Source organism: Physcomitrium patens, chromosome 14, assembly GCF_059467195.1.
Source record: "Physcomitrium patens ecotype Gransden chromosome 14, ASM5946719v1, whole genome shotgun sequence".
In the NCBI taxonomy this organism is placed as follows: domain Eukaryota; kingdom Viridiplantae; phylum Streptophyta; class Bryopsida; order Funariales; family Funariaceae; genus Physcomitrium; species Physcomitrium patens.
This window is the reverse complement of record NC_143423.1, coordinates 2,954,872-2,966,852: the sequence shown is the minus strand read 5'-3', so window position 1 is coordinate 2,966,852 and position 11,981 is coordinate 2,954,872. Positions and strand designations below refer to the sequence as shown.

General features: G+C 31.2%; 1 protein-coding gene across 1 annotated transcript; it reads right to left on the bottom strand.

Annotated features, from left to right (window-relative positions):
- Positions 1 to 4,004, bottom strand: LOC112291912 (uncharacterized). Its single transcript, XM_024539894.3, has 4 exons — positions 3,424 to 4,004; positions 2,257 to 3,263; positions 813 to 998; positions 1 to 630 (listed from the first exon to the last, which is right to left on the bottom strand). The coding sequence occupies exons 2-4, from the start codon at positions 2,767 to 2,769 to the stop codon at positions 340 to 342; spliced, it is 990 nt and encodes a 329-aa protein (XP_024395662.1). The 5' UTR covers positions 2,770 to 3,263; positions 3,424 to 4,004; the 3' UTR covers positions 1 to 339.
- Between the last annotated feature and the right edge of the window lie 7,977 nt (positions 4,005 to 11,981).

Here is an 11,981-nt window from a genome sequence, read left to right as displayed (position 1 = left end):
AAGCTTTCAACATCTACACTTTCCCCGAAGTTTATTTCATGTTGTAAGCTAGAAGTACAAGATAGAAAGTCGGGACAAAACTGCCTCGTGCCTAGGGCGGTATGAGAAGAGCGCCCTAGAATCCATCCATATAAATACAAATATGAAAAACTCATCCCCCAGTTATGAATCAAATCATAGGATCCGACCACTTCCCAGCTCTCACCAGGGGTGGTCAAAGTGCTTAAGAACACAATGTTATCTGAGCTCCCCTATTCCTCGCTTACACACACACGCCCAAGATAAAACGAAACGCAGTTGCTGAAGTGCTGAAGCTAAAACAGCAGCCACCTTCATAAGCTATGAAGACGCATACGAGCAAGCCAGTTGTTGTACTTTCCATTGCGTTGGCCCCCCGACAGAGAACTTAAAAGTACATGCCACGTTGTCACTGAATTTGTTCTTAAGCATCTGCCCCATCACATAAGCTCGTGTGAAGACTGTGCCGTCCAGTTTCATGTCCACACCACCACCAGGTGTACTATATCTTTCATTAAAACTCGGCCCAGCCCCATGAAGGAATTGCTTGTCAACTGTGATGGCTACTATCACTCTCTTTGTAGACCCTTTCTCCAAATAAAATGAATTAAGCTGTGCACACCCCACCCCCACCTTGTAAGACTCTACTCGAAGTAACTAATTTTACGTGCTCAAAGCAAAATGTCCTGTATTTGCCTCGGCAAAAAAGCCCTTGCTCATACATAACGAGCAATAACCTTAGATTGAATCTGAGACAAGATGTTGGGAAGTTTGGGCATGCTTAAGAAATTTACCTGGCCTCCGGCTAAGGTTAGATCGAGGTACTTGAGGCCAACAGGAGATGCTTTGACGTGGTAGCCAAAGAATCTAGAAGGATTGTACAACTGCAGTGTTGCAGTGGAATTAAGAGAGACGACCATCGTTGGGACGCCTGAGTAGTCTACGCCGTCGTCTAAACCGAAGTACGAAAAAGCCACATTCTGCACAAATCAAAATCATATGTTTCTATGAGGGGTAATGAGGTCCAACTTTGACCCAGAAATTTCACGAGTATCAAAAGGCGCAGTGTAGAAGACTCTGCGATGAGAACATAAAAATACGAAAAGCGTCCAAATAGGAGGCGTACATCAAGGAAGACGCAGAAACAAATTGAGTATAGAGACATAGGAGGAGCACTAAGCTGATAAAACCAGAAATCTACAGAACAAGCTGGGAACTGTCGACGCCAAGGTTCTCTATAATTTCATCAATAGTAAACCCCATTCAATGACCAAATTATCTGCCATCCAACCCTTCGTTCCGAATCAGTGAAGGCCCAGTATTTTTCGAGTACGGCACACCGCTAAATTACGCTTGAATAAATGTGAGATATTGAAACGTGCAGGCCTCCTCACACGGGAAGATCTTTCTGCTACTGCGAGAAGATAACACAAACTCGACCCAAGAACGTAGAACACTTGATTTACAAAATAAGCAAATAATAAAAAAAAGGAATTTATCACTGGAAAAATGGCTGAAGATTATGAGTCCCTGGAAACCACTGCTAAAAGCAGCCTGAAAAAGTTGCAACGTTAGCTGCGTTCCCGAATATCTATTTCAGGAAAATTAGAAAACACTTTGATTTTCATGTCCCGAAATCACTGCCGAGGAATTCTACACAGGAAAAATCAAGTTGACAGAGTAGGAAAAAGAATTCTCGTTCAATTCTCACTACATAGTAGTCATGGGTGAGCAGGAAGGTCAAGTATGCTGGTCTCGGTATAGAACCAGGTTTTTTTTAGGTTCGTAAACTTGTCAAGAACGACTGATGGGACATGTTTACTATGCGTTTCAAATAATTAAAACCTAAAGAATATTTCTAAAAAAAACACAAACACGAACACACACACACTACGATACTGTGACTGAAAACAAAATTTTCTGAATTAAAGAGGAACTCTGTGTTTGGACATGTGATCAACTACATTGACTGGTGGAGCCCTCCTGAGTTCCTACGCGGAAAATTTAAAGGTTGAGATATCTTTTTCGAAAGAAAATGCTCACGGGCAACACACCCAATCCGGTTTGAAATCGTTACCGGTTACTCGAAGTAGCTTGATGAGTTTGAAGTAAAAGAACATGCACTAATCATGGTGCTCAATAATTGATGGTAGCAACGAGGTTCAATGTCACAGGTGATCCACAGCACAATATGCACATGAAATATTGGAAAACGGGTTGGAAGAGCTTTAAGCGTACCTGCACAGTAACGTGGGGATGCTTGGGCATGGTAACTAGCCAGAAGAGCAAGGCACCAGCGAAGAACATGACGATTGTAAAAAACATGACAATCCAGATCAAGCAACATCGTGAGAGCTTCTTCTTCTTCTCTCCCTCAATGTCTTCCTCCTCTTCAAGAATAGTACCAGGTGCCCACGGTCGGTAGCCCTTTTTAGCGTTCGGCCCCGCGACGTAGTTTGGTTGCGGCAACACCCTGCGAGAGCCGGGCTTCAGACTGTGTGCACTGAACGGTATAGAGTCTGTAGAAGCGTTCTTGAAGTGCTTGTGATGCATGGGGCTCGCCAAGGGGCTTTCCCGCGGTGTGGCGCGCGAGAAACTCTGCGAGAGCGAGTCCACGTCCTGCATGGAGTCTCGAGAAGGAGATTGCACGAAATACACAGGGTGCCCATGTCTGGGTGGAGACATGGGTGGCGAGTTCACCAAACTGGCATCGGAATCGAATGACGCCCGCATTCTGCCATACCTCGACATGATAGCAAAGTCTCTCTCCCCTTAAAGCTAACTAAGTACACTTAACCCACAGCCGCTTCGAAAGCTACAATGTCCGTCCGAAGCCACGCGCAAGTGGAAACGTTTATACCCTACCAAAGTTATTAATTGCAGAGATCCCAACCACAATAATATTAATAGTGAAGTTGCGTTATTCAAAACACGGTGCTCTTGGGGCTCATTTGTGATGGGTACTGGACACGCTGCACTAACGTGAAATTCGGCCGTTTGTAGTTGTTAACTAGTTCCAAATCTCTGAGGAAGCAGGGAAGGCGTCAGGAACACCTCTAAGGTTCAAGCTGGTTCACAGGATGAGAACAGTGCGGCGCACGAGACATAAAGGAGATGGGAAGTCAGTGCCGTATTCAAAAGAATCAGAACTGGCCAGCATCCTTGATTTCATGGCGATTACTTCTAATCAAAGGCACTCCTCAAGTCCGACTACCTCTCCAGTTGAACTCGTAAGCACTACATTCCTGCATGCACAAGCAGCATCGACTTCATTGGTAAAACCCAATGCGCAGTGCACACTCCACTCGTACTCTTAACATACAGCATAAACTCCTTCACACAACAACCTTCAAACTCCTCTCGGACTCTGCAGAAGCACAACATGCACAAACCGTAGTAACCTACCTTACTGAACAACACACAGAAGAGCCAACGCAGGTTGCGGGCAGCCTTGTACAACACCTCGTAGAAAACACACTACCCAAATACCTACTCAGTCCAAACCGAAAGACGGGCATAGCCAACTACAGAGAGAGCAGAACCCAATAAACGATAACACCTGATCGTGCTGAGCACAACCATTCCTTTTTTTAACACTCTTTTTCCCCGCTCTCTCTCAAACTCCTCCAACCGACACACAACCGCCACAAGCTCGCACTACTCAAGATCAGGCGTCTTTAAAACTCCCTGATGGTGTCTCTCACTCAGAGTTACACATGCAGCACAGACACTCTAAACTCGAGGTTTCCAGTCCACCATGCTACAAAACCCAACCCCCCCATCGAACAAACCCCAGGGACACCAACACCGAAACCCAGACCCTGATGACTTGCAGCGATCAGCCTCTCTCGCACTTAGTACCGAAACACGCGGTTCCAGGTTGGCTCTCGCTTTCTCTCTCACTCTCTCTCGCTCTCTAACTCAATTGCTGACACTAACTGATGCTGCGCCGCATTGCTTGTTGCACGAAACCAGGCCAGGTCGTAACAAAATGAGCAGCTACGGGTACAACACTATTACAAAGGGGGGAGAGAGAGAAACAGAGCAGCCGCCTCCCCACTTCACACACCGCTCCCACGGACGAAGAATACGTCCATTCGTCCGTCCTTCGCTCGTTTGTTGGTTCTTTTACTCTTCGTTCGTCGTCCGGACCAAACCCCGAGCCTCCAACGGCACTGTCGGGTTGTCCATGCCGTGGATTGCCGCAGAGGGGGTCGCAGAACCGCCCGGCGTTTGCCCCGGTGCGCCGGCCCGGCCAGGCCTGGCCTGGCCTGGCGGTGTCCCTGGCAGAGCCGCTCGTTTTACTCCAGATGGCGACAGGTTTCATTCATCTGTCCTGTTCAAGCATGGTTTCATTCATGCGTTCGTGCATTTGTTCATCCGTTATTTGTTTATTCATTCGTTCGTGGGCATTCATTTCCTGCACTTCGCATGAAGTGGGGGGCAGTTGCTATTCATGACAACACAAACAAATAAAATAAATACAAACGTCGTTCTTATGTCGTATCATTATCTCTGTTTTTGAAGCTTGTAAAAGGATAACTTACATCAATTGTGCTTCCACTCATTTTGCATTATTTTCCCAGAAAATTATAGTTCGACTTTCATCATTTCATTGCAATTAATTTAACGATATCTTTGCTGGTAACATATATATATATATATATATACTCTCTTTGGTAAAGAGTGAATTTGAAAATTAAAAATGTATTTCAAGGTGGAAATAATAATCCAATAAATATCATGGGGTTTTTTTTTATTTAACTAACTTTCATGGTTTTAGTTTTTTCTAAACTGTTGTTATAGTTATTGTCAGTTTGGAATATACGTAGAACAATGATGAATTGATTATAACTATTAGTTTTACTTAAGAATATCTTTTTGCATTTGGATGACTTTGTCCCAATTGGTGCTTGGTTTCCCAGAAAAATTAGTATAATTTTCTAATTTTGAGGTTTGATAACAATTAAAGTAGTATTAAGTTTTAGTGATTTTTTTTTAATTTATTGAAAGAAGTAGTTTAATTGATTTTAAATGATTCAACATGTGTTTTAGATTTTATAAATACACATAGGAATTTTGTGAAGATTAAAAAATTTACACAATATAAGTATAGATTTTTTTTAATATTTTATATTGTCTCAAAAAAATTAATTTAAATACACCATATTATTTCATTGATATTTTAGAAGATATAAATAATTACCCAAAATCATGCAATTGTGTGTGTGTATATATATATATACCAACATCCATACACATATTAACAATAGTATTTGTTATAAATCATTCTTTTAGAATTATAATAATAATTATTATTTTTATTGATAAGAATTATTTATTGTTTAAATATATTATTATTATTTTAATTAAGATAAAATTTACTATATAGATATTTTAATATTTTTACATGGTGAAAATTAACAATTTGTAGTAGTTGTAGTAGTTGTTTATATATATATATATATATATATATATAGATATATATCTTCTATAATTTTACCATTTTCAAAAATATGATATGCATTGTATAAATTTATTGTGGTTAATTCATGTTAATAAATCATGTTAGCTTAGGAAAATTTAATTATATAGACTTTTATACATAGTTACAGATTTTTAATTATGAAACGTTAAACTATATCAAATACAAAAGAATCATGTTTAAGCTACTTTTATTAAAGATTTATATAGTGAAATTTAAGCTTAGTTTTGGCACTATCTTAGAATAGGTTTTTAGTGGGGAGGTGCATTTGGTTAAGTTTATCTTGGCATAAAACTTTGTTAACACAACGTTGAAAATTATTATAATTCTGTAATTGCAGTAATGCAATTACTTTCTAATAAAAATTAAAGGCTTAATGAATATTTTTGTGGTATAAAATCCTTAAAATATAAAAATTATTTTCTATTTTTATAACATATGTGTTTTTCTAAATCTTATATTTTTTTTATCAAAATATACCTGTGTTAAAATAGCTTAATTAAGTAACTTCTTATAGTTTTATAAGTTTATATTTATCTTGGTATTTAGATATAGATATTAAAATTTTAAGAAAATTATATAAGATTTATTTATATATATGTGTAAATACTATAAATTTATGCATTATTCATGTCCTTTTGTTAAAATATTTCAGCTAAAATCAGCTTCATATCTAAATATTATTTTGTTCAATAGATGATTAATTCCACAACAATATCAAAACTTAGTGTAAATATGTTTTCTAATAGGTTTTGGTTTAATTCAATATTTTTGAAATTTCTAAAAATATATCAAAATTTTAAAAATAGATAGATATTTTTCAATAATAAGACAACGAGTTATAAAACTATTAATGCTAAAGTTACCATCAATCATACTTACAAATAAGTCTTAAAATGCTCTAAAGGCTTAATTTTCTTATGTGTTGGTAGAGACAATGTATAGTACAAGAGACATAACAATTGTTACAAATGTGCTTTATTTGATGATAAATAAAATCTTACATTGGCTGGTTGAGTGGATCTTGATCTGTAATAATGATCAATCCATCAAGTAATGTGTATTTGAGTTGTTTTTAAAGATACAACATCAGGACATTTAAGTTTGATTAAAACTTGAAATTATATGTATATATATATATATATATATATATATATTTCACACATACATGCTAGTTTAAGCTACTCAAAAATTAAATATGTCAAATTCTTCAATGTATATATTATAAAATTATTCCTAATGATATTTTCATGCATTTATTGCACAATGGATCTACATAACTACAAGGCACCATGTTGGAATGGCATACGAGCTAATGAAAGCATCCAAATACACCCAATGCCAATCCACTCCATTCTCATGAAATGCCATACAAATAAAACAATAAACTATATGTTCTCATATCTATGAAAAGCTTTAATTTATTTTTTCCACTTTATTATTTATTATTAGTGGTTATTTGTTAACGATTTGCCAATTCAAGCAGCCAAATGTCATCAATTCAATGCAGTAACATGAAGTAGTATTTATTTTCATCTTTTTTTTGGGCATTCCGGGCAGTCAGGGCAGCACTCATAAAAGTAAATGAATAATTGAACAAATTGATTTATTTTATTTTATTTCATTTTATCCTTGAATGTAATTTTTCTTTCACGTGGTCGGTTCTGGGAACTACACGATGAGGCCAGGCAGACAATTTGGATGAACGGAATGATGTACTCGTGGATGACATGTGTTTTTCATTCATCTCTCACTGGCACTAAAAGAGTTGCTGCTCCCTCTACAGACCCCAAATAAATAATTTAAAAACATAAATAAATAAATAAATATGGATTAAAGAAGATGACAATGCCTCCAGCTGGCATGACTGCGTATCATCTCCCTTCCCAAGTTTTTATCTTCTTAAAATAATAAAATAATAAAAAAATGCAAAAAAAAACAACCAAATTCATTTCAATTATGTCCTCTTCAAAACGACTTAGAAACTCTTACTTTATTTTATTTTTAGTTATTGTTGTACATATATATAAATATATATATATACACACACAAAAATATATTATTTCTTGCTCTTCACCACCATTGTCTAAAAACCATTAGAGTCTTGCAAACATTGTTTTAATGTAACTTGTCCAAGTCCCATCAAGAAGGAAAACAACTCTATGAAAAAATAAAACATAAAATATAACAATGGTTTTTTTGATTGAGTGAATGTGTTGTTAATGTAGATTTAAAACACTTGAACAAAAAAAATATTGATTTGTAAAACAATATATGGATAAATAAATAAGTAAATAAATAAATGTAAGTGATAGATTGATCACCCACATGTGGATAACTGGCTGATTAAATGACAGGTTGAGGGTAAACCCATTTAATGACTTGGGCTGTTGACTTGCACCAACTATAGATAACACTAGTTTTTAAAGGTGTTGAATTCATTCATTTACTTATTCATTCATTTATTCATATCAATGTATGAACAGCACAAAACGTTTTTTTTTTTTTTTTTTTTTTTTTTAAATTATTGATAAGCTGCATTTTTAGGTCAATGAATCTGACATGTAGTGCCTATATATATAAATAAAAAAATCATAATTATAAGTTGTGTTGAAATCAACAAAAACAATACTTTATGACATGTTTGGAAGTCCATAAAGAATATATGAATTTATTTTCACCAGTGCATGAAATAATGATAGAAAAGAGAATCATGGACTTCACACATGCAAAACTAACACTGACTATTATCTATTTGATGTTGTGGATAATTTAAAATTTTCAACTAAGGTGTGTCTAATAAGATGAAATATTTTCTTTTGAAATCTTATATTTTATTATTAATTATTTTTTTATCAAAAATATCCAAAACAATTCTAAAGTCAGTATTCATGTTTAAAAGATAAATAAAAAACCATTAGCTATTTTAAGTTTTTATAGTATCATTTGAAGGTTGCCAAGCTTAAAACCAAGAAGTTTTTATTTACTAATAAAAATTATTCTAAGTGATTTTTGGGAAGAAATTTAGATACACTTTCTACATTATCTTATTGCCTTATAATTATACAAAGATTCTAAGCTATTGTAACTATATTAGCTATTAGAAGTCTAACTAAAATATATGCTTTAAACATTGATATGTTGTATATATATATATATATATATATATTGTTTCAATATAAGGAATAAATTTCTATTTTTTTACATTAAATTAATAGAATTAATAGACCTAATTAAACTTATATAATTTTTTTCTACTTCTCAATTTTTTTATTAATATAAGATTTAATATTGATAGATTATTTTTTATAATCTATAATAGAAATTTAATTTTAAAAATGTATAAATATAGAAAATTATATCATTAAGTTTAATACTCAATCTAAAAAGATTATCTTAAGAAATTGTATTAAATTTAATTAATATATACTAGACAATTTAATCAAAATAAATTATTAAATATCTATTATTTATATAATTTTATGATATCAAGGCTATATTTATATCATCCTTATCCTTTGGTTGACTAAAAGACTTTATTTTCGGATATGCTAGGCATAATCAAAATATGCAGGATTTTATATTGACATGAAAATGGATAATGCATATTGTGTTTAAGAATCTTGATTTTTTATTCATTTGCATATACCTATTTCAGCTTCATAGAAGAAAAATAACTTGCATGCTTTGAAATTTAAGTTATACATGTGTGTATGTATATTTATATATAGTTTTTTTTTGGCAAAATAAAAAACTTTATGAGTTTAAATTATAGAACACTCTAATAAATATATATATATATATATATATATATATACACTTGATATTATTAAATTACGTGCTTAAATATTATTATCAAAATTTCTATAATTTTACTTTCAAAAAAATATTAATTTATATCTTCTAGATCAAATTTTGGTATGAAAAACGATTTTAAAGATTGAATCACATTTTTATAAAATATGTTTTCTATTGAGAGATGAAAAGTAGATTTTAAAAGAATCAAATATAAGCAAAAATAATTTTTTAAATTCAATATTTTTAAAATACTGCTAATTTTTACTCTAAGAGGAAAAAAATCCATTTTGATAGTTCATCTATTTTTTGTTTTAAGTTGTAAAATAAACCTTGGTATAAAAAAATAAATTATTTATAATTAGAGTTAGAAGAGAATATATTATTTATCTTTTCTCTTTTCTTATTCAATTTAGAAGAATAGAAAATTACTAGATTAAGATTTGATACATATCTTTCTTGAAAAATAATTGAACTATATGTTCAATATTATTATGTTTTAGCCAATTGTTTTTGATATGCTTACAAGCTAGAAAATAATAAATAATTATTACTTAATTTTTTTATGAATATAAGAAATATTAATTATTTCACCGTTTTGAATGATTCTCTCAGAAATATTGAAAAGAATTTTGAATAAAAAACTTTATTTTACCTTCAAATTATATGGCAAGCAATATTCAATTTTGATCATGGTTTAGACTGTACTATTTTATTTTACCATTATGCTGCACTATGTCAAAAAAATCCAATAAAATAATAAGGACAATTTTTAGATTTTTTCATTTGTTGACATAATTCATTTATTTTATATTTTTTAACTATATTCTTTGCTTATTTGATTATATTTAATAGAATGGTATTGTATTATATGAGAATTAACTTTAGAATGCATTGAGCATGTAGTAGTGGAAAGATTTGAATTTACCTTGAAGTTGGATTCACAACCAAAAACAATGCATAAGGTGTTTATTATCATCTTTTCAGCAATCTTGAACAACTTAAGTAAGCTTCCAATTATTACAAGTATACTTTTTCAATCTTAAAAAAATCCTACATATATCTTAAGACATTCTAATCAACTCCAAATAAATCGTAGATAATCCTTAAAATTATAATTAAATCCTAAAGAAATTATAACAAACTAAAAAAAAACCCTAAATAAATCCTAGAAAACCTTAAAGAAATCATACAAAAATCTTCAAGAAATTCTAAAGAAATTCTAAAAAATCCTAGGACCTTTTAAGAAACCTTAATATATCATAATTAAATCCTAATTTATTCAAGAGTGGATTTAAAATCTCAATGATTATCAAATTAATCATTGATTTTTATTCAATTTTTTTAAAAAATATCAATATTCTAGTTAATAAAAAATACAAAAAATTTGAAAAAATTTAAAATTCTAAAATTCTAAAATTCTATAAAGAAAAAAATAATAATTTGGATAAAAGTAAGCTGTCATCTTTCTCTATAGTTGATATTAATCTTGGAATGTTAATAATTTCTATATGCACAATTCAATTGCTTTCAAAAAAATCAACTATTGAATTACAAAAATTATCTTAATCTAAGCAAAAAATTGAATAAAAGTTTAGAAATTCTTACTAACCTTCAAAATCTAAATTTTGAAACTCTAATCTACTTGAATATTAATAACTTTTGATCTATCCATTCAAATAAGCTTAAATTCAAAATACAAATTTTACACGACTATATTCATAAATCTAAAAAAATTTACTAGTTAACTTTGCTATAATATTGACAAAATATTCTAAAATATAAATCTTTTTTATTTTGGAAACAAATAGAGTCATTCAAAATAATTTTAACTTTGTAAAGCTCTCTCAAATTCATTATTTATTCAAATTTCTAAAAACCAATACTTTCAAAAAATCGTGTAATGTTTTTTCTACAAACTTGCTCTTTTATACACAATAGAAAAACTACACTTGCCATATATGCTTGGTTTTGTGCCATAGAATTTGATTTTATTCTTCGTTCATAATTGATGCTTTTAGCAAATAAACCTAAGATTTTCTTAAATAAATCTTACTAAAAGATACTATTTCTTTTTACCTAATAATACTTGTAATATTATTTTTATTAATCTACTTGGTTCTGTTTTGTATAATGCCTTTCAAAATAAGCAAAAGCCTTTTTTACAAAGAAAATAAATATTAACACTAAATATTTTATAATCTTTCTATCTTTTATCTATAAATATTAAATTAATTTTCTACTATATTTTTAGTTAAGTTCTTCTATAATAGAATTTTTTTATTATTTTATTTTTTATTAATAATTATATTAAAATAAAACAACATAGATTGATCTTAAGTTATAAAATTATAACTTTAAATTCTAAAAATTAATTTAAAAAAATAATAAAAATAATATTTTATAATTTTAAAAAATAATCAAGTTTAAAAAATTACAATTTAAGAGTTTCTTTCATTGGCAAGAAAAAGAAAGAAAGAGAGACAGAGAGACTAAGAGACAAAGAGAGAGATATTGTGTTGAATTTAACAAGCTTCAATTAATTTTGTACTTTAAGTTTGTAAGTATTGATTACTAATAAGCATCAAATGCCTTTGTATCAACTTTTTTATAAAGATTTTGCACCTTGCCATCTTCTCTATCGTTGCACAAATTAAAGTAAGTTATATACATACATAGTAAA

Bases quoted from the DNA above. Each gene is read 5' to 3' on its own strand.
- LOC112291912 (XM_024539894.3), bottom strand. From the start codon at position 2,769: ATGTCGAGGTATGGCAGAATGCGGGCGTCATTCGATTCCGATGCCAGT. The intron at 999-2,256 runs GTACGCTTAAAG...TGATTTGTGCAG, and splicing joins ATCCCCACGTTACTGTGCAG to AATGTGGCTTTTTCGTACTT. The intron at 631-812 runs GTAAATTTCTTA...GGGTGTGCACAG, and splicing joins TAACCTTAGCCGGAGGCCAG to CTTAATTCATTTTATTTGGA.